This window comes from Mycteria americana, chromosome 1, assembly GCF_035582795.1.
Source record: "Mycteria americana isolate JAX WOST 10 ecotype Jacksonville Zoo and Gardens chromosome 1, USCA_MyAme_1.0, whole genome shotgun sequence".
Taxonomy (NCBI): domain Eukaryota; kingdom Metazoa; phylum Chordata; class Aves; order Ciconiiformes; family Ciconiidae; genus Mycteria; species Mycteria americana.
In genome coordinates, this window is record NC_134365.1 from 25272624 (window position 1) to 25298532 (window position 25909).

The 25909-nt window shown below is 38.3% G+C and overlaps 2 protein-coding genes across 8 annotated transcripts; one reads left to right on the forward strand and one right to left on the reverse strand.

Moving 5' to 3' along the window:
• Positions 1-1429: 1429 nt before the first annotated feature.
• ASB15 (ankyrin repeat and SOCS box containing 15) lies at positions 1430-20293 on the reverse strand. 7 transcript variants are annotated; one of them, XM_075493123.1, is made up of 11 exons: positions 19917-20293; positions 19274-19423; positions 10502-10643; positions 9146-9198; positions 8919-9050; positions 8331-8489; positions 6002-6247; positions 5144-5315; positions 4195-4765; positions 3458-3611; positions 1430-1967 (listed from the first exon to the last, which is right to left on the reverse strand). In XM_075493123.1, exons 3-11 carry the CDS (start codon positions 10615-10617, stop codon positions 1795-1797), a joined length of 1776 nt encoding a protein of 591 aa, XP_075349238.1. In that variant the 5' UTR covers positions 10618-10643; positions 19274-19423; positions 19917-20293; the 3' UTR covers positions 1430-1794. The 7 variants fall into 7 exon arrangements, with proteins under 7 accessions (XP_075349238.1, XP_075349228.1, XP_075349218.1 ...); XM_075493113.1 differs by adding an exon at positions 12773-12829 and having other exon boundaries at positions 19274-20293; XM_075493103.1 differs by having other exon boundaries at positions 19274-20293.
• A 195-nt stretch (positions 20294-20488) lies between these two features.
• NDUFA5 (NADH:ubiquinone oxidoreductase subunit A5) lies at positions 20489-24635 on the forward strand. The gene is made up of 5 exons (XM_075493172.1): positions 20489-20643; positions 21205-21249; positions 22940-23056; positions 23792-23857; positions 24430-24635. The coding sequence occupies exons 1-5, from the start codon at positions 20623-20625 to the stop codon at positions 24529-24531; spliced, it is 351 nt and encodes a 116-aa protein (XP_075349287.1). The 5' UTR covers positions 20489-20622; the 3' UTR covers positions 24532-24635.
• The last annotated feature ends 1274 nt before the right edge of the window (positions 24636-25909 follow it).

The window sequence follows — 25909 nt, forward strand, 5'->3', positions numbered from 1 at the left end:
GAAAGGGTTTAAAATCTCCTGTCTAAAGCCCTATTTGCTCATGTTTCCTTTGCTGGTTGCAGTATACTGTATCAGATATGTGACTACCCAGATTCTTGTGTTGTGGTCACTGTATTCATTAAAATTAGCGCTATTTAAGACTTATTATTAAGCCCGTATTTCTGTTTAGGAATTCTCACATAGAAATATCAGTTTATAGGTAATGCAGCCTGTTATGTCTAGGCTGTATTGACCAGTGGAGCCTTGACTGCAGACAGCTGTGTTGGGTTCACTGTGGTCAGGCCATGCCTGGAGGCACCAGTCACCCAGGCCATCCTCCTGTCAGGGGCCTGGCCCAGATGCCAGATACCTAGAAATTCTTCACAGGTGACCAAATTCTTCTTTTTCATCCAGGTTAAAATTTCTGGGAAAAAATCAGAGGGCATGTTTTGGAAAGCCAGATGAATAGTACCCCTAGTAAGAGCAGAAGCAGCAATTAAGCCTTCTGTTCAACCCTCTACATGTCCCAGACCAGTAATTTTCACCCCTTCCATTTGCTCCCGTACATCAGTTGTGAGGAAGGACAGACCCACAAAGGACTGACGTAGCTCCCTTTGGAAGTGCAGTTTAGACCTCTGACTGAGGTGTTAATAACTTATATATGACAATGACACCCAGCAAATAAGGAGAAGTTCTGAAGAACAGGGAGAGCCAGTGTAGGGAGCAGGGCAGAAGGATGCTTGAGCTGACCTTTGGTTTGTGTGAGTGTGTGTATGTGTGTGATAACCAGTGTATCTCTTAAATTACACCTTTAGCTAAACTCTGACTATGCACTATGTAATCCTGATATCCACCAACTGAAATCTTTTCTTAGTTGAGGGGGTTTTGGATTCTCCCCACCCCCCCGCCAAGATGGAAGGGATGGTAGAACAGCAAAGGGAGTTAACTGCAATCCACTTTTAATAGAGTAATTTAAATAATATTTAATCAGATATTTTTTTCTCTAGACGTGCAGAAGCATACTGCCAAGTGCATCACAGCATGACTGAGGGTGGCGTTTAGTCTGATTGAGAAGTGATCTGTCAAAACCCTGTAGGAACCACAATTAAAGTTATGACATTGCAACATTTCTCATCCAAGGGGATATGCCGCTCCCTTTCCTGGCTTGTTTGTCCATCAAAACCTACTCTTCCTTTAAAACAGCCTACTTAAAAGTCCCTCAAATTTTGCCAAGCCTTGAAACATACAGTACTGGCACACTGGCACACACACTGGGAGCAAACACTCTGCAAAAACAGCTAAAAAGAGTCTTTTAAGTGATTGGAGAATTTTATAATAGGACCATGATCTTCAAAGTACAAAATGTGCTACATTTCAGGCCAATTACATGACAGAGACGTGCATTTAGTGGTTTAACTTTCTTTGCCAAACTAAATTAGACATATATTTGTTTACAGATAAACTAACGCCACAAACTGAGAGCAGCAATTTATCATCTTCATTGGGAAGTCCATCATGAAAATTCTTCTTTTATCCTTTATTCATCTGAATTCCCATTTAGAGTGTACTGTTCTACATAATTATTATAGCGTACTTATTCTGATTTTAGCCTATATTTGGATAGTACAATGTTGTGTTAAAACATGAGCTTTAACGTACTAGTTTTGAAGAAAAATTTGTTCCCATAAAAGAACTATTAACAACAAATATCAGAATGTTGTGAATGTATATGAGAGATCAAGCAGCTCTTTAGCTAGTAAAAAATAGTGAGGAAATGAGTCAAATTACAGATTGTATGCAGTTATTTTTTGAAAACTATTCTAAATGTATCCCTTTTCCATACAGATCATATTCTTTATATAGGATATAGTTCTTGAGAACTGGTGGAAGTGGAAACTTCTTCATGGATGACAGTTTCTGGAGACTCCTTAACCCCAAGAGTTTACGTATTTTCAGACGACACAGATGTTTCAGTGGGCGAGGATTATCTAAAAATAATAGTGAGAGAGAAATGGTGGAAAAATCAATGCCATTAACAATGATTGTAAGCCAGTTCACAAACTCAAAACATGCTCTAATAAAATTAATATCAAAATCTATTATCTTAGAGCATTATTGTTTTGCCACTTCTGAATAAAATACCATTCTTTTCACTTCAGAATTGTGATGATAAACAATGCCGATATTAATCAAACTTCTTCTGTCAGATATCTGCTTAACATTATTGTCTCACTTTTGGAAATATGCACACCGTACTCTGTCTCCAGAGCACTCATCTGAACACCTAAACCAGGACTTTATTTAGCATAATCAATGGTAACTGATGAACGATTTCTCCTTTCCCTAGCTGCACCTTTTAAAAATTGCATGTTGAGGCCAGCCATGGCACCTTCCATTTCTGCTGTATCAATAAGGCACCTGGACCAGACCTTACCATGCTTGGGCCTGCTGAGTCTTCTAAACAAATACTTCTTATCAGAATTTACGTCAGTCAAAGAGCTCAGTGTAATTTAGCCTTCCTGAACATAACAAAAACGTTCACCATACTTGAAATATCAGTAAAGACTACCAAATGATTTGGATATTCCTGTGACACAAACAAAAAGGAGTTTCTCTGCATGCCAATGTAAAATACTGAAGCAAAATTAAATACAGGGTACCAGTTTTAAACCTAAATATTTTGTTTCTTAACAGCTGATGTGAAATCAAATTCTATTTAAAATTAAAAAAAAAAGTCAAATAAAATTAATTCATGCAAAGAGAACATTTAATACATTCCCCAACAGATTTTTTTAAGTTAAGGTGGGTGAAACCTATCTCTGGTGCCACCAATGGTGGAAGGTCCAGGCTAATGTCTAGAACTTCAAAAGTAAAGCATACATAAGAAATATTATTCAATTACAGTATTAGTAATGGCAACTCTAGATGTCTATCACGTAAATCGGAGTTAGGAAATGATGGTACACAGATTGTGATGGTACGCTTATTGTCACCACCTACCACCTTGAACATAATGGGATCTAAAACATGCTCATATGATAATCCTTGAATGATTAATAGACTTCAGAGATCCAGGGAGCAAAAAGAAGGATGGAAATGTGAGCAATATTCCTCAATAAAAAAAGTTGTGCTCCATAGCTATGCTATGATTGGTGTCATATGGGTTAATAAGGAGTTTGAGAAGTACCTCAGTGGTCTTGCTTAACCAAAAGGGCTTCCCACACAACAGTGGCATTCCTTATGAGGAATGCTCACCAGATGCAAGTTTGCCATATTGCAGTCTGATTAACTAATTTATGACCAGTGGCAATAGGTAAAGATCTGTCTCAATCTGAGGACTGGATGACAGGCACAACCTAGTTCTTAGCTAGTACACATTTGGACTGCTAAAACACTTTGGATAAATGTGACCTGACATAAGCAATTAAAGTCTCCTATAACAAATCATAACATCATTAACTGGAAGTTAGATATTTACCTAATATCTGACGTATCTCTGTCCATTCTTTCTGTGTTTCTAAGATAAACTTAATTTTTGTGCATAGAGGAACATAATCCATGTAATCTATAAAAACACGAACCACTTTTCCTGCTAAATGTTTCAACCAAGGAACAGCAATAAAGTCACAGAACTGAAAGGGAAAACACATCAAGTCATAATTTCAAAATCTGCGCAGAGAAATGCCAAAATAACACATTTTAAAGCAATTACACAAGATAATTTAAACAAAGTATTAGCAATAACCTTTAACAGTCATAAATTGATGCCTAGGTAGGTTACTTTAAAAGCCATTTTCTTCCATGCTTAACTTCTGTGATTCCTTAATTCATCTGAACAGGCCTGAAGGCCAATAATTACTATAACATTGCTATAATTTGTGGCACTGTTTTGTTCAACAGTGATCTCTCTTTGGAAACACATCTACTCCATTGGTTGGGATAGATAGGAACAGAAATTCCAGAACCCTGCCTCATGATTTCTTAAAACGTCCTTCCTAAATCTCTAATATATGAACCCCAAACTAAAACCACTCTATATACATAATTTTTTCTACCTCAGAGTAGAAAATTAAAAATGGCTGGTTTATTTTAGGGTGTTTTAAAAAAGGATTTTGCCAGTATGTTCATCTTAATTCTGCACAATAATCTGGAACACTTAAAGCTGGCTAATGAAAAGAGCAAAGTGAAGAGAAGGAAGGAAGGTTATGTATTTACTGGATTATCCTTTATTACAGAAGAAGTCCACCCGGGGAGAATCTCTTCCTCTGGAGTTGACCACACAAACGAATTTCCAAAGATATCTTGATGCATACAGTCAAAACACATCTCCACATTATATCCGTGATTGAGCAACAGCCTCAGCATTACCTCATCATTCAAGGCATACTGAATGGCGCTGGGGAAATGCGTATCGTTAACCAACATAAAGTAGCAATTGACGTTTGCTCCGTAAGATAAGAGCAGCCTTACAATTTCATGGTTGCCAGCTCTCACTGCCACAAGAAGACAGTTTAAAGGATCCTTGTTTGGATTTGCCCCTGCTTTGAGCAATATTTCAGTGCAAAGAATGTCATTGTTAGAAACAGCAAAATAAAGTGCGGTTTTCCTTTCATCATCATAACTATTTGAAATGTGTTCAGCCAAGAGAGTATTGACATCAAAACCACTTTCAATGAGTAGCTCTAGACACTGCGAATTCTGGCCATCTGCTGCTGAGTGAACAGGGCTTAACCCACTTTTCTGGATTGCAGTTTGGGATGTGACCGGAATGAGGTACTTCAGGGCCCTAAAAAACAGTGAATAAAACTAGTTAGCATCGCTTCCCTGCATGAAGAAAACAACCCTCATCCAGCTATATGCTAAATTACCAGCTAGACACTTTACAAAAGAAGATCAAAACACAGAGCACCAGTTTTGAGCACTGTCAAATAGCACCTTGTGTTTAAGTTGTTTCAGTGGTTTTCACTTAGTTCCAAGGAGTATGTTTTGCATTCTGCTTTGTTTATGCTAAAAAACACTTAAAAGTTAATTCAAACTAATGTAACATAAGCACTTCCGAAATATAAATTATATATACATTTGCAAGTTTACCACAGTCTTCTTCAATGTGCGCTTGTGCCACATTGTATCTTAAAGAAAATGTAAAGTCCAAGCTCATACTCACAGGTAATGCCCCTCATAAGCTGCTTTGTGTATGGGAAGCAGTCCTGCCTTACTAGGCACGTTGCCACTTCCTCCATATTCCAAAAGAAGGGCTATGCAGTCTGGATTACCTCCTCCAGCTGCTTCAAACAGTATCGATGCACCATCATCTGCTAAGGCCTGGACATCTCCACCTTGAAGGAGGATACAGAGTTTATAATTATATCCAAAGTGATCTCCAGATCATCATAAAAACAAGCCCAGAGTACTTTCCTCTTAATTTTCAGATGTATTTAAGTTAAAACTTTACTAAAACAAGAAATAGTTCTTGTGGAAAATTTAAAACTCAAAGGCAAAACAAGAGTTGTACAGATACAAGTTCAAGTGCTCACCTGAGTAGGGTCTGCTTTGACTGTAAGTGTTATAACTGAGGATTTTCAAAATTCTGGCATATTTCAAAAATACTTCATTTCATTAATTAATACCAATATAATCCTGTACAAGGAAGGAAGGAAGGGAGGGAGGGAGGGAGGGAGAATGGAAGGAAGGAACAAAGGAAGGGAGGAAGGAAGGAGGGAGGGAGGAGAGTAAAGAGAAATAAAGAGGAGGAAGAAGGGCATGTATAGCAGTAAGTCCTTCCTTGATTGACATGGATTGGTATCAACTCTGCCACTCCTCTCACATGCATTATGGAAACATGTAAGCATCACTCCAGTCTAGCAGGAACACTCATAGATGCTTTCTTTCCTTCCAAGAAACCAAATCTTCTCATTCATCACTATTCTTTCTTTCCTTTTCCATGATCACCCTAAACACCTCAGCAACCAGGCAAGATGTACGACAGTGCAGAGGTGTGTTTCCCTTTTACCTGACTACATACCTTTATGAATAAGATGCTCCAGCACATCACAGTGACCATATTCAGCAGCAACACCTAATGGTGTTACTCCATATCCATCCTTAAGGTTCACATTTCCACCATTCTTCAGAAGAAGAGCAACAATATCTTTGCGTCCCTGTTTTGCAGCTTCATGCATTGCTGACCAACGTTTTACACACGGCTGATGGATACTACAGTTGTGTTTAATCAGAGTGGATACCATTTCAAAAGAGCCCCTTCTTATAGCTTGAAGATATTTTAAAAAGGAAGAAAATAATACAATTACATTTTCAGGTATGTTGGCTTGAAAGTTAAAGACATCTAATAAGTTTAGAAAAGCTTTTCCTTGTGTACCGATATGAGGAAATTAAAAAGATTTCTAGTCCTAGAAATCTGGGAATCCAATTTAGTGGTAAATAAATAGTAATGTCAGCTGCTCGGGAAATCAAGGTAAAACAACGCAAGCTGGAAAACACATCAGTTTGGAGCACAGAGGACAAAAGCAGCACTGCTTTGATTCTGAGAAAGCAGAAGTAGGCGTTTCACAAAGAAAAGCAACAATAAAAGTAAAATAATATTCAAATATGGTCCTTACTTCTAAAGTTGGTGCAAACATTACAATGTCCCGAGAAAATTCCACTTGTGACTTTGTCACCTGGTAACTCTAATCCTGGTGTGTACTCAGTGGCTGTTGTCAGCCAAAGTACAGTTGACATCTGTCGTACTTAAAGGCCACGTTCTGCCCTTTTGAGGTTCCAGGTTTGAAATTTTCATGGATAACTACACCTGCAAATTATTTACATATAAAATAGTGATCCTGAGTAAGAGTCTAATTTTACTTCTGAACTACCCTTTGGAATAGCAGATCTCTCCACTGACTGGTGGGGCAGCTGAGGGAGATCAGCGTCATAGGGTTAGCAAATTTAACTTCTGTGAATGTCCCGTTATACAAGTGAGAAGGTTTTTAAGAGGCAATACTCTTCATAATTATCCACAATTGCTTTGAAGTAGAGTATTACTAAATGTACTTGGAAGCAGAAATCATTCCACTAGATAGATACTTCTTCAGTATTTACCTTTGTACTGAAGAGCCCTTTAATCCAGAGCTTTAAAATTAAAAGGTGTAACTAAATCATAAGTATCATCTATTAAGTGTTAAGCACCTGATCCTCTATTTCACTGGGACTAAGATTGAAATGTATGATGCACAACAATATCTACATCCACATTTTCAGCGCTAAGTGACACAAAAACATAAAAAGCATCACATAAACAATACATAGCTGACAAACCTCATTTTCAGGAGTTTGTATAGAGAAATGTTTAGGAAAATAAATTGGCATTATAAGGGGGAAAGACCCTTCTCATAAGGTCTAGTTAACTCTTTGCAGGATTCATTAAAAGCAAAGGCTGAAAATAGCTTAAAAGTTTCACAGACTTACAATTACTGAAAAGAGCTGAAACAATGCAAAGCAAGACATTGCAGAGGAACCCCGTAGAAATGCCTCAGGGCCTTAAAAAGTTAATAAGGTAATCGCATCTTACGAAAGTTAACAGAAATTCAGAGGACTGAATATTTTAATACTGATAATTGTATTATATATTGTATTTTCTTATATTGTACTAATTTCACAGATTGATTCTCTTCAGAAGAATGGAGATGTTTTGACATTGAACAGAAATCAGAAGCTAATATAGCTAAATTACTCATGTATAGTAAAGCTCATTTACATCTACCAATAGCATAAAATCTTCCAAAGGAATCATCTTTCTTTAGATTGGGGTATTGCTTAGAAACGCAGTTGAAGCTTGTTTTCAGTGCAAGAGGGGAGAGAAATGAGATGGGAGATTTTGAAATTGAGAATACCTGCCTACTTCTGAAGAACCCATCCAATAAAACTAAAAAACTCCAATAACCTCCAGACCTCCAGAAAAAGTACATTCAAGTTAAAGCAACAGCTTATTCTCGTACCATACTTGTACCTTAAAATGGTCAAATAGGACCAGGTTGGAAAAGGTCTTACAGCACCTGAAGACACTAAGAAGGTGCCTTGAACAAAAACATAAGTCCCATTTTCTTAGGAGCAGCTCAGCAATCACCTAAAGGGTAAGGAACATCTTTTAAGAGCAGCTCAATGATCACCGAAAGCGTAATGAGTGCCGAACTGAATGTTGGGTACATTTCACTAAGTGCTGGGCATTTAGTTTAATCTACAATGATGACCAGCATCTAAACCACACAAGCCAACAGGAGTACTCGGGTGAGTACTTAACGGAGGGGAAGTGCTGCCATTCACTTTGCTTAAACCCAGGGAGAGGAGGCAATTACCAATAAGAAGTGGAGTTTCTCCTTTGTCATTTGTGGTATTGGGCCAAACACCCTTTTCCAGTAATGTTCGTACATTTTCCACAAAGCCAGCTTTTGCTGCCAAAGTTAATGGTGTTTCTCCATCGCATGTTTTGTATTCCCACATTGTTTTATAAGATGCTAGAGATAAGGAAGTGAGAAAAGATAGAACAAAATTAAAGCACAAGGCTGTTAACACACATGTACCAGAAATCCTTAAATGCTAAGTCTTCATGAAAATTACTTGTAATTATGTTTAACTTGACCTAACTAGTACTGCCAAGCACACTGAATACTGAACAGTAATTTTTGCTCTGTCTGTAGGTTTCTGAACAAAACGTTAAAAACGGTCCAAGTTCTTCGCTGCTGTAAATTGATGCAACATTCCCAAAAAGAAAATTTGCCTGAATGTTTATACAACATAAGCAAGATACTCCATGGAGGATTTGATCTTACTTTTTTTAGTAAAACAGTTCTTGCCTGTTGTTGTGGATGGCTGTTTATTGTTCTATATTTCTTTGCTTGCTTCTTTGCTCCCCTTATCTTGTGGGATATTTTTACCTTACTCACCATCTAAAATTATTTCAAGTATTTGCTGAATTGGCTGAGCTGCAGCCTCATGCAATGGAAACCACCCTTTTTCATCAGCTTCATCCAAAGCATATTTCTGTTTCACAAGTTCTTGGAGCCCAAATACTTGACCTTAAAAAATCCAACAGATAAATGGGATGCAGTTGGAAAAACAATATACAGAAAGCTCATTTTGCAAAGGGACTATTTTATTTTGGGGCTTTTACCTTGCTTTATGGATGTTACAATTTTCCTATTTTCCTCACTAGGTGGTACAAAACTATCCAAAAAAGAGCAGAAAATAGAAAATATAAACAAAAAGTAGATGCATTATATTATTTATTCAATATTTTCCATTAGGTTTTCATATGAGCCAACTTTCCTTTGAATACATCAACCACAATCTTGATTAGCCTTGTGATCTCCTAAGTTACACTTGTTCTATGGACCTTCAGAGCATCCAAAGTTCTTGAGTTAGGCGCAATTCCTGCTGCAGGCTGACCTGATAAAACTCCTAATTCGGTAAAGAATTCTGACGCGGACTAAAAATCTGTATTTGCCCCACACTACAGAAACAAGCCCTTCAGATTCAGAAACCTTAGACAGCAAATGAGAAATTGATGGCATCAGAATGTCAATATTCACTAATGAAGGAGAGTTTGATGATATCAATGGTAGCATTTTCCCCGAAAGAGAGTTGCAATGTTTTTAACAATATCATTTAAACCTCCATGACATGGAAGTTAAATGCTGGTGCCTGCTAGTTCCTTGAGATATTTTGGTGATAAAAGCATATTAAAACATAGATCAGATTTAATAAAAAAATAAAGCAGCCAAATAACAAGAGTACCCAGTGGCTCTGCTGAGAGCCTTCAGTGAAATGGGAGATTTCAGTCCTACAACAGGAGCCCCAGGAGGACCCAAACCTTCACGAGATCCCACAGGAAATGAGGAAAGGTTAACAGTCCCTCAAGACTTACAGTTCTACATCTTTCCACTTTAGACAGGACAATCTACACAATGCGTTTATGGGATTATTGCCAACGAACTTCTATTAAGACAAAGTTTAGCTTTGTTTCAAACGTACACTTTTCATAAGAAGTTAAATGACCTAAACAGCTAAGGGAAGTATTAGTTTAGCCAATTGAATCTCATCTCCTTAAGCTCTCATCACCCTACGTAGCTCAGCTGAGCCCTACACTTCCCAATCATGGGACCCACTCTTAACCGTAACATTAATGTCACGTATGAACCCTCGCTGGAACACCCCTGCGGGTTTTTTGTTGTTGTTGTTCTGGTTTGGATTTTTCTTGCACGCATATGTATCTGAGTACACAGGGAAAGACTGGGACACCGTTACAATTGCAGACAGATAACTAACAAATCCAAATTTATTGCCTTTAAAGTCTGAGGTTTTAGAAATGTTTGAGAAAAACAAAATCAACATTTCTATTGTTTACTCTTTTCAGTCATTGCTTCAGACAATGAAAAAGAGGCATAACAGTCAAACTAAGAACTGTTTTAAGCATGATAAAACTGTTAAAATGTGGCATGATCTCTAACACATATTGAATTGACAGTACCTGTCATTATAGCTGGAAGACACTGGTGGTTTGGCCCCATTTGATTCTTGAATGCTAAGCTGTATGGCATACTCAGTGAGCAGATCTTCAACCAAATCTTCTCTTTCATCCATCATTTTTTATGGTGAGCTATAATGATGAGCTATTTTGAAATACACACAAAAATATACTGCAAAGGATCATATCCTGCTTAAGGTATTTTTTATAATAAAATCAGGTGTTTCCATCAATTTAATTTAATAATGTTTTGGTGAGTTCATTCCTATTTAAAAATTATATAATTCCCGTTTAAAAACAGTGATAGAAAAGAAAACAACCCTGGAAACATTTAGTACTAGACATGCCATTTAGGAAAAGTTCTTTTTATTGTCCACACACTACATTTGTCATCTACAGACAAATACTGGACAATTTGTGAACCATAAAAAGAGACTTCTCCTCTTTAGAAAGCTGTGGTCATCAAGTCAGTACATATATGATTTCCATATAAGCATGAATAATGAACAGTGAACGAACTTATCGCCTCATGAATGATTCTTAATCAAACAGCCATTCACAAAGAATTCATGAACATAAATGCAAACACATGTACATTTAAAAATTATAGACACAAAAAAGAAAAACACTCAAATTGTTTGAGAATTATTTACAGAGAGGGTCTGCAGTTCAGAATGAAACACATGACCAGTTCTAAGGGTGATCACACATCGTACTTATTCAGGATTTAAACAAACATCAAATTATTTCAGAGAAGCTATGAACTAACTTGACTCCTTTGCATGGGGAAAGAGCATTTTTCCCCACTTCCTTCACCCGATACGGCACTGGGAGCAGATACAAGATGGATCCACCAACTAGTGCCATTTGGACACAGGATTTCAGTGTGAGAAATCCGACGGCGTGCCACTGCAGTTTAGGTGGTGACATGTCATTCAGTTCTGAATTGAAAAAAAACTTTACTAGAAAAGTTTTCAGCTGTAACCTGTATTCACCTCTCCTCTCCTGAGGCTGAACCCAGCATGGATGGGTGGGATAAATAAGGGATTTGAGAGAGATGATACCAAATGCAAAACTTATTTTATGCTAATATAATAATGTATAAGATTTTGGACTTCATGGATAGGTAGTTGTACAACATTACAATGGTCCTGTGTCATTAATTATCACTTTTAGTCATCATTAATATATTAAAAAAAAAACCTAAAACCCAAAACACTTGCAAATCTTGCCTTACTTTTACACTGCCAAGGCATGGTCTATAAAAGCAGACTAAATACGTGAGTCTCTGTGCTACTTCTGCAGTCACAAAGTTTAATGGACATTCACAGGAGTTCGGTACACAAGCCTGGGTGAGGTCAAGCTGTGCCAGTTACTGTTTTCCAGGTGTGAGAGTAGTTGGAAGGTTCAGTGGATCAGTAAGAGAGTATGTCAAACCTTTTAACTATAGTCACCAGCATATATTCAGTCTGCTCATATCACCAACTTTAACTGTGGCTTATGTTCACTATGCTTTTTGCTAGTGACATCACATCAAACAAACGCCTTGCTGGTAAATTATAACTGGAAGATCAGGAATGTTGCTTTTTACACCATCTTCCTGCAGGTTCTTAAAGAGTTAAAAAGTAGTATTTATCTATCATAAGAGTTATATAAGGAACAAAAATTTAAGTTAATATACGCATAACTGTACCTACCTAACTTTTTACAGGTGAGCTTTGGGTTTTGCTAGAATTTCTCTGTTTGATTCAATCTTAGTAGCCTAACATGTTTGGCCTTTTAATCAGACTGTGGACACCAGATGTTGAATTTTTTTTAAAAAACAATTAAACTACTATTCCCACAGTTTATCCAGTAATTTACTGTATGTACCACATAGAACACTTGTCATTGTCAAAGTGTTGCACAAAACATAAACAATTATACTAAGCATCTGTTGTATATTTCTCACAGAACGATCATTTTGGGGTGTCCTAGTCATTTTACAAATAGAGAAGGAACATTGTAGAAATTATTTGGAGGCCATTTTCTGAAAATGATCTTCAAAGGAAAGCGCTAACCAGATTTCTTCTTAGACTAATTTCTGCATTGTTCCAGTAAATAGTAAGTCAATCAAAGTACCATTGCCAATATTATAATCCCATATACAAATACTTCACTACTTAGTATATTATGATAAAGCTTGCAAAACAAAATTAAATTAGTAAGGACTTAGAGTCAGATTGACTCAGAAGGTCTCCTGGATTCAGATTCCCACATAATGCGGATTCCCACCTTTTTCAGTATGTACTGGAACCACAGCCCAGGTTTTTATCCGCAAGGATGGACAATCTGAAGGAAAGTGGAAAAAAATCCCCACTTCAGTCCCATTTTCTTTGAAGGAAAAAATATACAACTTTGGTCTTGACTGCCACCTCTGACTGCAAAAAAACTTCCACAAACAATTAAAAAAAATAATTTCCTGGACACATTTTCTTTTTTGGCTTAGAAGAATAGACCTTTATGCTGTTCATAACAGACAGCTTTTCTGAAGGGTTCTCTGGTCCTTCCTTTTGTGTATCTAATCAAGACTTCAGCATAACAGTCCAAAATCAGATTTCACACACAAGCTAGACTGACAAACTGGTCAGCACAATGCAGACATACGTACCAAAATCTTTCACATACTACCTAATGTTAAATCCGCTGCACATCATATTAATGCTCAGAAGTTCTGGAAGTTATGTTTTGGCATACTGTAGTTTAGGTAGAACTTCTCATGCAAAAAAAAGGACTTCTGAAATGACCAACAACATCGACTGACTGGCATCCTGTTGGACAGGATGGACAATACGAACTTCTCCGTAATTCTAAAGAGAAGGGCAACGAAGCTGGTGAAGGGTCTGGAGCAGAAGTCTTATGAGGAGCGGCTGAGGGAGCTGGGACTGTTTAGCCTGGAGAAAAGGAGGCTGAGGGGAGACCTTATCGCTCTCTACAACTCCCTGAAAGGAGGTTGTAGAGAGGTGGGGGTCGATCTCTTCTCCCAGGTAACAAGTGATAGGACAAGAGGAAATGGCCTCAAGTTGAGCCACGGGAGGTTTAGACTGGGTATTAGGAAATTTTACTTCACTGAAAAGGTTATCAAGCATTGGAACAGGCTGCCCAGGGAAGTGGCTGAGTCGCCATCCCTGGAAGTACTTAAAAGACGTTTGGATGAGGTGCTTAGGGACATGGTGTAGTGGTGGTCTTGGTAGTGTTAGGTTTACGGTTGGACTCGATGATCTTAAAGGTCTTTTCCAACCTATACGATTCTGTGATTCTGTAAAAAAAAATGGTAACGATATTCTGAAACTCCTATGATCAAAACAAGCTTATGAAAGCCTATCAAGTTTGTTGCAGCAAAACCGAATTAATAAGAAGTGGTTTTTTTAAAATCTAGTTTGCTTTATACAGAAAGGAAGGTATCCCACGTTAAACTTCCAAGGTGTAATACAAACCACAGAAACTTCAAAAAGCTAAACAAAACAAAGCAGCTGACCATATTTTTTTCTAAATGCTGCCACAAGTTTCTTATTAACCAGAATGTAAAATTTTCCTCATCAGCAATAAGGCCATGAAACTAAGCCTCTCTTCCTCATCTCTAGTTGGCATTTGGTTGATAAGCAGGAGAATTCCGAGTCAAGGCGCATTTATCTTCCCATTTTCATAAATATTTTTCGAATTTTGATGGCACCTTAAAGCTTCCATCATTTAACCGACAAATATACACTGTTCTGAAGACTGACAAATCTTTTAGACAGCAGAGAAGAAAACCTCTCTTGGACTAGCAGTTTTAGAAGTGTACCTCAATAAAAATATCTACAATCTGTTCCTGCCATCAGCTAAAAGGAAAGTACATTTTAGAATAAATTAACACTTCACTGTCAAACGGGAGGTGCTCCTAATGAGACTAAACAGTTCAGTTACATAAGATTATTAAGGAAAAATGTGTAATATTCATAACCTCTTGTTTCCCCTACAGCAGCTTAAAGGCAAACAGAAGCTACCCTCCCTTTCTTCCCACCTTTCCTTATGTTTTGAAAACCCTCCATTTGAAGACTTCATGCCATTGCTGAAGTTTTTGAAGCATCTTTTTTACGAATCATGCTCACCCTATCAGATCTGCACGGATGGAGCTTCATGCCCTCCAAGCCCTACTGAAGTTGCTGTCCTTAGAAGAATTGAGACTGAAAATTATTGTATTACAGCCCATCATATTATACTTATCCTAGAGCCTGAACCAAAAAGATTCCTGGCAACTTATACAGGCCTTAGATTAGACCCTCACATTGCAAACTCTCTGGAAGAAGGCTGTTTTGGTATATTACAGTATCTTTATGAAGATCTTCACATACGGTTTAGTCCTGTGAGGTGATCAATACCCTCCAACGCCACTGATTCCAAGAAAAGTTAAGAGCACAGAGCATCTTGCAGGATAGTAATTTAGTAAGAAAATCCTTTTATTTTCAGAAAAATATATTGCCTTTCTCCCTCCCCTTTCTCTCCAAAAGATTAGAGGAAGGAATTGGTTTACATGTCATCATAGAAACTTGTTTTCTTTTCTCTGGTCATATAACTAACTTCCATATCCATTTGGTCAGCTACCTCCTGCTTTGCTGTATTCCCCAGACCAATTATGCCACAGGCAATATAAAGCTCTGCTTGAACACAGACTTAACCAGAAAGGTCTCAGATAAGCAGCATTTCAAAATTGGTGTGTGTACTGTCTTCAAATTATCTTATCCCACAAAAATAATATATTTTAAAATGAGAAAGTTAGTAAGGTAGCAAGTGACTGTGACATGGTAGAATAAGTATAAGGCAAACAGCTCACCAGAGCACAAGTGCTGGACACATTGCCAGGGGTCTATACGTGCTTCGAGAGCCTGATTTGCTATATCACTGCTGGTAATACACTGTGCTGAGGTGACAAGCTCCGACTGCAGCGTGGATGTTCCACTAGGATCACAGTGGAATATAACAGCATGGCTGGTACACTGAGCAGAGCAGAGACATCCCTGCTACATTACGTGATGTGGCAATGAAAAGGCTAAAAAGCTCAACAGCAAAATCTTCCTCCATTCACCTATGGAAGTTTCACAATTATCAGACCCAGGCACTAGATCACTAGAAACAATTGCAAATGCTTACTCTAAACAAGCTTTACTTTTTGTATTCCCAAGAATATTTTCCTTAAATAACATTTTGAGTGGTCTGATATTTTTCTGATTTTTTTCCCGTTTATGCCTGAAAAACTAGATATTACTTATTGCTGTTTTCCTTAAAAAAGAAGAAAGTTTTGCTCTCTTAAATTAAGCTACTGTTTTTTCATTGAAAAAAACCTGAACTACTTGCTAATCACAGAAGTTGCGTCTTTCCTTGGAAAGAAGTGTATCAAGCGTTCATCACTTCTAAACACATAGGTATAAAGTTAAAGTTATGTGAGTGTTAATGTTATTCTAATTTCTTATCCTTAAAATAAACTAGACAATCCCAGCTTTGCTCCCTATAAATAGAAGGCCCTTAGGCATGCAAAGAGGTTATTCATAGCAATAAAATAATTAATAGCAGTCTAAATTTAGACGCAGTCTATTAAATATTACAGTCTTAAACTACTTCTCTGTTAGTCTAATTGGCGAGCATACCATATATTCTCACCTTTTCAACCCATTATCTTGCCACTGTTACTCTGGGGCCTGAATTTTGAACAGCCAGGAACAGTGCCCTGCAAGCTGATGTGTCCTGTGATACTTCTAAAATTAAATACGCAGTTGCTAGATAAATTAAGGTCTGACCTTGTACAACTGTAACATAAGCAGACTCGACCCACAGGAAAGTATTACACATGACTTCTCTAAAATCCTGTCAAATGTAACACAAGGTCTGGACGGTATAATAAGATTATCTGTGCCCTCATTGGTTAAACAACTCTCATTAAGAAAATAAATTATTTGCCAACTTTGTCTCAAGGGCCACATTAACAAAATCTGGTAAGATATTTACATAAATTAAAATAAAACTGAGGTTTAGCCTTTAACTGGTTGTAGATCCCACCATATTACATCACCAAAGACAAATATCTCTCTCTCAGGCTGATATGATGCAAAGCTTTACAGATTCAGTGACAGCCAATTATAGTACTTATTTTGACTAGATTTAATAACTTGAAATTGGACAAAGAAGCAGGAGGCACAGCACCACAGACAGCAGTGATGCAAAAGCAGAATAACCTAAGAGTAACATCAAGAATAGCAGTACCCAGTAAGTTAAATCACAAGCATGGGATGAGGAAGAAGCTGGACTTTTTTTTCTCTAGCTAGACATACATATCACTGATGCAATACCTCTGTCTTCTTTTGGTTTTAACCAATTAGTTACTATCTTTACCAAAATGAACAGACAAAAAGGGAACATAACAAATTGAAACAACAAACTTCCTGCTTATCTTTAATTGTTCTGATGAAATGAAATTGTACACTGTGATCTCTTCCGTGCCCCATGATTCACTTGCATTTATAGATCCATAAAACTGTAAGCTTAACTAAGGCACTACATGCAACTCATCTTTGGACACAAGATCAAGAAAACCATTTAATGATGATAAATAATATTCATTGCAACTTCTTTTGCCAGCACGACCTAAGTAAGTGTGGCGAGCCTCCAAAAAAAGTACAACAGAAGCAAACAGGGGTGAGACCCTGCTCTACTGTTGGCTAAGAGCTGATAAGCACAGAAATATATTCTTATATACTAAAAATATCTAAAATATTAATAATATACATAAAGAAGACAAATGTTTTAATTGCTTACCTTGAGTTCCTTCATTTCCTTTACATAACCAGGATATTCTCAGGACTAGTACACATCCATATTACAAGCATGATATTGTTTTGCTTTTCAGACCTTTTTAATACTATTTTGCATTGCTATGTAAACAGTGTCTGATTCTGATCTTACATAGTTACTATTTATAAATACATCAGTCAATTATGTTCCATGCATGTCAAGCCAGAATAAATAAGACTCTTGCCCAGATACCAAATCATAAGGCAATCTGCAAGACTTCACAGTGAGATAAATTCATTGGCAAGACAAGAAAGGGAAGAGAAGTCACAGCTATAGCAAGGCCTTCGTTGGGTGCCTACACACTGCATACTAACACATAGGATAATACTCCTAACAGAGTTCCCAGTGTTAAACAGATGATAAACTGTGAAATGGTATGTGGGTGGTTTGGGGTTTTTTTTTATTTGTTTTCAAAAATAGGTAATTATTGTATGCACTCTGATAATACTTCTTAGGTCTTGGAGTTGTTATATTTTAAAATAAATTATGTATTGAAACAGAGTTTGGCAATTTGGGGAACTTCCTACTGTATCACTTCCGGACTGATTTCATGAACTGTCTCACCAACATGGCTTACTGTTTTTTACTCTTTGTACTAGGATGTGGCAAGGGCACCTACATTCTTGGGTTGTCTGAACAGATGGTTAGAACTAGTGTTTCAATGATGCTAACTGAGCTAATTTGGCTAAAGAAGATTGCCAGGCACAGAACAACTTGTGCTGTGGTCGGTTAGTGTAATCAGGAGACAGATCATCTGGTTGGACCACCACAGAGAAGGGAAAATACAGGGATGATCCAATAAAAAAGGCTGAAATTTTTAAAGAATGTCATTTTGATATGAAAGAGAGATTCTCAATGCCTTGGAAAGAAACCCCAGGTCTCTCTAATGCAGTCTCAAAGAACACTCAGGAGTGGAGAAGCACAAACCCTGAATTCTGACATAAACTGTATTAATCACCTTGCGTTAGTTATAGAACAGAGGTAGCACACGTCTTACTAGAAGACTGGCTTTCAGTGAGAACTCTACGGCATTCTGAAACTGGGTTTGTTGGGTTTGCTTACCAGTTATGGAAAAGAGGAGCTCAAGAGCAGGCCAAAGGAATTATAAAGAAAAATTTGTCCAGAATAAATACAATATAAAGTTACAACACAATTATTATCAAATCTTACTCAGTGTGCAAAACTCACCCTTTAAATTAGCAGCTAGATCATAAAGATAAGACTTAATACAAGGCCAACTGGATCTTCAAATTAACATCATGTTTACCTCCAATAATTTAAACTGTCTTATTATTGCTCTTTTCTCCCATTCTATCTCAAGTCCCTTAACTGAGTTTTCTACTCTCCGTCATTATTTTACAGCTTTTTTTGCTTTATTAACTGATCATATTAACTCAGAAATTACCTATTTGCCATACTCTATTACAGTGACCTCATTTTTGATTCTGCAGCTAATTAGCTACTTTTAACACAATTTCTTGGTCAAACCAATTTCACAGCTAAAATTCATAGAAGTTATATACATGCTTCTGCTTATTAAACAAATTCTAGAATACTTATGACTATTCCCTGAGGTAGAAAGTTATCAACCTCAGGAAGACTTGACTGATAAATACATGCACATACAACCCTTTAATATAATAATTTTGCTAAATACATACATATACAATATTCTAATTTTTTATGTGTTTGCATTATTTCTAAATTAGACCCTATTCCCAGGCATAAAAATGCTGTTACACACTGCATCGGTGATCACTCGGAGAGTATTTATTTTTTACATATATGTTGCAGAAAGGTAGAATTCATGTACTAGAAACTTCTGCAAACCCTAACCACATTAAGTGTTTCATGAAAGAACGACAGAAGCTGGCACATACTCAAATCACATCTACTGCACCAAAATCTCACCTTGAGTGGACATAAACAGCTTTATTTCCAAGTACACATCACACAAAACTGCTCTCAGCAGCTGCCAAACATACTTCTGAAGCTTTAAGGCTTGACACAGCTGTTTGACTCATGAAAGGCAGCTTTGAAATCAACTCTGAAGCTTGAACTCTGCAAAACATTTTGGAAAATAAAATAAATCAGTAACTATGAACCTAGAATAGTCCTGAGAACTCATTACTGGCAGTTAGTTATCACTTGGCAAAAATCAGTTGATTTCAAGTACTGTCACCAGCCATACAGAACTCATCAACCAAACGCATACTGCATCTTTACTAGAAACACGCTGAAAATCTAAATGCAACATACAGCACTTACGACTCCTGTGTGATGCATTTCTAGTAACAAATCTTTCAACAGAGTATTCCTCATTTATAAACTACTAAGTTCTGCAAATTGATCATAAGCTGTCTTTAACAATTTCATGTAGACAACTTTATTAATAGAAAACATTTTTAAAAGGAGATATTCAAATATATGTGTCTTGTAAGTGCAGCAAAGCATGAACCGTGCTGTACTGCTAAAGCATACGGAGCCCATCCAAAAGCACTGGGCTCCAAGACTTGGGCTGCCTTCGGATCGGACACCACTCCTGAATACACACTGCGCATGGGCCAGCCTGTGATGGTTTCAGGGGCATGGATCTCAGAAAGCAGGCCTAGCAGCCTCCCTAGCAGACAGGGACAAGCCCCATGGGCGAGGCCAGGCCACCCCCCGCCAAGGCTGGGTAGCCCGGCGCCGCCGCCTCCCGTCCCTGCGGCTCCACAGGAAGGGCCTAGCCGCCTGCCCTCCACAGCGGCCGCCACACCACGCAGACAGAAGGCTTTCTTCACAGGGAGAGCCTCCGCCGAGCCGAGCCAGGCCAGGCCAGGCCAGGCCAGGCCGAGCCGAGCCGAGCCGAGCCGAGCCAGAGCCAGCCTCCCTCCCTGAGCACGCAGTAGCGGCGACCGCCGGGCTAGACCGGGCCTGGCCCAAGCCGTCGCTCCCACCCGCCGCTAGGCGCATGCGCGCCACCCCACCGCGCTGAGCGCACGCGCACCGTCCCGCCGTCTTCAGACAGCGCATGCGCTGGGTGATACCCCTGCCTTGGCGCATGCGCGTGTGCTGCCGACCCGGCCCCCTTCGTTCTCTGCCCGCCGGGATGGGGAGCCGGTGCGGCTGTGGCGCATGCGCAGTCCGGCGTCCTTCGCCATGTCCTCTAACCCGCGACCGCAGGCGCCCGGCGCCACGCAGGCGCATGCGCACGGCTGCCCGGTGGCCGGCGGTGCCCGCGGTGGCTGGCGGAGCGGGGCGGTTCGCGCAGCGCAGCCATGGCGGGAGCGCTGAGGAAGGTGAGGCGCCGCGGGGGCCCTTGAGCCGGGCAGCCTGCTGCGTCCTCGTCCTGTGCGGGGGCCTCCCTCCCCGCCATGCTCTGTCCTAGCGGGTTTCTGGGGAGAGGGCAGGGGGTGCCCGAGCGGCGGGGTGAGCGTGAGTGGGGCGCCCGGCGAGGAGAGGGCTGAGGGGAGCGTAGGGCCCGGCTCCCCTCCCCGGCCCGCGGGGTTGGCGGGCCCGGCGCCAGGTGCTCGCGGGGCAGCAGCGACCATTGGCGGAGGGGGCTGGCCCGTCGTGTGGGGAGGAAGGAGACGGGTAAGCCGGAGTTCACCCCACCAGCAAGGTTTTCCAGCAGCTGCTTTGTAACGTGAGCTGCTGCCTCTCTTCGCGGTTTCCCTGTCCTTCTTGTGCGCTGGTCAAAAGACTGCAAATTTGTGGGATCACACCTGTGTGTGGTGAGAGGCAGAGGCTCATGTCACAGAATGGTCCCTGTCAGGTGTATGTTGAGCCAAAGCAAAATGATCAGATGGCATGGAAACAGATGTTTAGGTATATTAAATATGTTTATGCTTTCTGTGCAGACCACTGGACTTGTAGGGTTGGCTGTAGCTGAAAACCCTCATGAGGTATGTCACGTGTCTTGTTTTGTATTTAATGGAAATTGTCAGTCACATCAAAGCTTTTTGTTATGTGTTTCTGTATGTAGGTATGCTGTGTACCTTAAAGCGGTGCCAACTTAATGAAAGTGTAAAAACGTTCCAAAGTGTTAAAGGAAGAAGATTAATTCTTAAAGGTTTAATTCTTAAAGGTTTAATTCTTAAAGGTTTAATTCTTAAAGGTTTAATTCTTAAAGGTTTAATTCTTAAAGGTTTAATTCTTAAAGGTTTAATTCTTAAAGGTTTAATTCTTAAAGGTTTAATTCATATTATTAGGAGTTATTTTGCACATGTACTTTTTGTTGCGTGTGCTGATTTCAGAAACCTCCTTTGTGTAAGTACTTTTATGAATGAGTTTTCGATTTCTCCCATCTCCAATGCAAACACAGTTTAAATTCAGTTCTTCATAAATGTAATTTCTACTTCACAAACATACAGATTTTTGCCGCCTTGCTATGTTGTGTTTCCAACAAGTACTGAAATAACATACATATAGTAAGGGGATAGGCTAGGCTTAAATGATAGAGGTTAACCATGTGGTGCAAAGCCACGTCAAGGCCCTGTGATGGCAAGCACTGTTGAGATTGGAACAATTCAGTGGTTCTCAGGAACCACATTAGGTGGTTCTTGTAGCAATTTCTGTACCTCCTCAGGCTCAGTAATGAAAGTGTGTTTGCCACATCTTGCTTGATTATTCAGGAGGCATGAGCTTTGAAAAGACTTCAGTAATTCTTTAATTTCTCTGTGCTTTGAAATTTCCCACTATGCAAGAGTTCTGTTTCAAAAATGCTTTTGCCACCAAAAGTTAGGAATAGCATCAGAAAGAACCACTGAAAAAGTCATTGTTGTTTTGTACAAATGATTCTAGCTCAGTCTACAGCCTTGTCAGACACCTTCTGGGTAAGCCTAATAACAGTGCCTTAAAGCCAAGAGTAAAGAAATCAATAATGCTTTAGTTGAAGTATAGATTCTATGCCAGTCCCCTTTTTGTTTCCTGTTTTTTCTTCTTTGTATTTCTTCGACTGCAGTATTCTGTTTCTATTTCTGTTCCTATAGGACATCCATTCCTCTTCAGTTAGATGCAGTTACCCAGCCAACGTATGGCCCAAAAGCTGCAATTTTTTCACCCCAGTGTCCTTTATCACTGCATTTAAATCCAGCAATAAAAGTTTCAGGTTTTAGTTTAATTTAAATCTGTCTGTCACTCAGAACTTTGCACCAGCATGAGGAGAAGTGCCAAAAAAAATTTAATCTAGTTATGCTTTGGTAGCTTATGTGGTTCTTTATATCTTTCCCAGGTAATTTTTGAGAAACTGATGGCTTAGACATGAATTTGCCTCATTTTTTAAAAGTATGGTTACTGTTAGAAACACAGCTTTTATTGTTTCCATTTTGCATCAAATGTACTTAAGATTGCAACTTCCCCCCCCCCCCCCAAGGAATCTGACAGTGGTAACTTCCCAGTCCTGATAAATCCCAGTCTTACCCAAGACAGAGTTTTGTGGTTCAGACTTTAGTTATTTTGTTAATTCTACATTTCTGGATTGAGTACCATAACCCTCTATATTTTGTATATCGGTAGTTAGCTAGTAGGTTAAGTAGGACAAGAAGTTAAATAATTCTAGTTATGTATTTTAACCATGTCTTGTGATCACTTCAGCGCCTGCGAATACTGTACACAAAAATCCTTGGTGTCCTGCAAAACATTCCCAAAGATGCAGCATATAGGAAATACACTGAGCAGATTGTAAAGCAGCGATTTAATTTGGTGCAAACAGTGAGTACAGTGCTGTTTCATAAATGTTATGCATGAAAAGATTTTTAGGATGAGAAGAATGATTTTCAAAATGACTGACTTTTTCAGGAGTATATGTAACTTTCAGGTATCAGTTCAGAAATAATTGAAGTCTTGAGGTTTATTTTTGTTATTGACTGGAATATATTGATGGATTATTAAAAAGAATTGTTAATTTCTTACTGATATTTTCTGTGAAAATTAGAAGAAAACATAGTTTTTTTTAAGATTCGTAGAACAGTGGTAATTTCCACACACTTGTGCAAAAAAATGCTTGTGCTCTTACCAATGTAATATCTTAGCACAATCCTTGCCTTCGACATTTTAAGAACACTTTTTGGTTCATTAAACTATGCAATACTGGTATTGTGTATTTAAGGTGATAATTGGAAAGTTGCATATAATTTTATAAAAAGCTAAGATCAAAATTTTCTTTAAAGATACATACTAAAGCCCTTAGCTGCTAATGCTTCTTTGGATGTCATTAAATAGTACTCATTTCTTGTATTTATCATTGAGAGTTTGATGTTTGTTTTCCAATAAGAAAAGTGTGTGAGATTTCTTTGATAGTGTAAAATGACAGAAGCCAGCTAATTTGATGGTAGTTTTGAGGAAAACTAGAGTGTGATCGGATTAAATTTTTGTTTTCATGCCTTATCTGGGCTTTCTACTTCTCGGTAAAACTAAACATTTATTTATATGTATTTGAATACACAGGAGACTGATGTGCAAAAACTACAGGACAAACTGAATAGTGGTCACATAGAAGAAGTCATTGTACAGGTAAAGTGGGAAAACTTAAGGTTTCAGGAGCAGTGGTTTTCAGTATTCCGTTGGCTGAGCTTCTGTTCAGAAAATTGGCAGTTTTCCATATCTTCCTTTGCTGCAAAACAAACAAACAGGGGAAAAAAAATCTGAAAATGAATTGTCGTATAGTGATTGGGATGACCGTATTAAAACCTAACACAGTTACACGTTTACTGTATTATGCTTACATATATACCATGTATAATTACACTGCTTCTTACAGAGTCTAAAGCAGTGGAAAGGGCAGAAGATGATTGAGTAATATTGGGGGATAATACAAATAGACTGGAAAATATCATGAAGTCGTTATTGGGAATGGCTAGGTGAACAGACTGTCTGGTTGGGTGTTTGGAGGTGATTCAGTATGTTTTTTAAAAACAAAAACCCCCAAACCCCCAGATCCTTTTGATATTTATAGATTAACGTTGTCGTAGTTCCTGACCGTGATAGATAGTGACTTCACTGAGATAATGAATGGAAATAGAGGTGATTTAATACTTTGGCAATTGTATAGAATTTAAGAATTTGTGTATGGTGTTTATTAACAGGCTGAAAATGAGCTTTCCCTGGCAAGAAAAATGATACAGTGGAAACCATGGGAGCCTCTAGTTGAAGAACCTCCTTCTGATCAGTGGAGATGGCCAATATAATTTTCAAAATGGTGTAACCTCTTGAAAGTCAAAAACCAGTTAATTATTAAGCTATTGTTACTGACAGTTGTCTTTAAATTAAAGATAATAACTTCATAAAAACATGTTTTGTCTTAACGTCCACTTATATTTAGCAATCTAAAGACTGCTTGCAATTTCTTGCAAAAATGGTTTTAAGAAAATTCTTTTCAGCTGTTGTACAACCTTTGGTTTATTTCCTTTTGTAATTTATTATTAACAGGGTATTTGTGCCTCATTCTGAGCTATTTTTATAATCTGTATTTGTATGTTAACAAATACAGATATTATTCCATTTGAAACTAAAATCAAAGTTGTAGAAAAGTATGATCGCACCCTTCTCCTCCCGCCTTTGGTTGTGTATTTTTGCCAGCCACTGCCAGTGGCTTTATGACCGTGCAGACACTGAGATCACGGGTCTGATATAATGAAAACTGGGCTTACCAAACATAACAGTTTTTTAGATTTCAGCTGAATCACTGTCTTAAACTGACTGACTTTGCTGCCTACATAAACACTAATTCTGACTTGGAGGAAGCACTGGGAAGACCCAAGTGAGGGGGAGGAAGACTACCCCTTAAGGTGACAGCAGGAACAGGTTTCTTGGTTAACAGGTAGATTACCATCCTTAGCATAATACCCATGGCACAGACTTTAGTACTGGGGTCTTACCAAGGCTTTGCACGTAAACATGTTGACTTTATAGATTTATTTGTATATTATTGAGTCAGACCTTGAATATTACTTAGTAATATGAAAAAAATAGTGGATCTTTCTTGACACATCTGGTAGGTTCTTTCAAACATTTAAATGCAAATAGTGCCTGCCTTTTCTGAAAGCTTTTGTTTACAGATTTAAGCTTATAAGCCCAATTAAAATATCCAAACTAGATCTAAGGATACTGTGCGAGTTTGCCTTTACTCCCATTTTTTCAGTACCATTAATGAAGTTCTTGCAAGTTTAAAGATAAGAATATAGCTGCATGACAAAAATCTGCAGTTTGTTAAACGTTTATGAAGTGTCACTGCACTGTTACATTATGTAATATACTTTGTTGTAGCTGTTTTTTCATAGTCATTAGGCCTACACGTTTACCTGTGACATCATTAATAATAATTATTAATTACATCTTTATATAATATTTCATACAATCAAGGTATTAGGGGAGTAAGACAGGAGAAGAGAAAAACAATAAGTATACCTAGGGTATTGACTCTAGCAACTATTTTCACTGCATTCTTCAGCATTCCTTTTTTCAACTATTATTACTATAATTCCAGAAATTTTTAGCTTTTTGAAAATTGAAAAAGTGGAAAATATTTTGCTTCATTGGTTGGTTTTGAAGGCTTTTTCAGTCTTG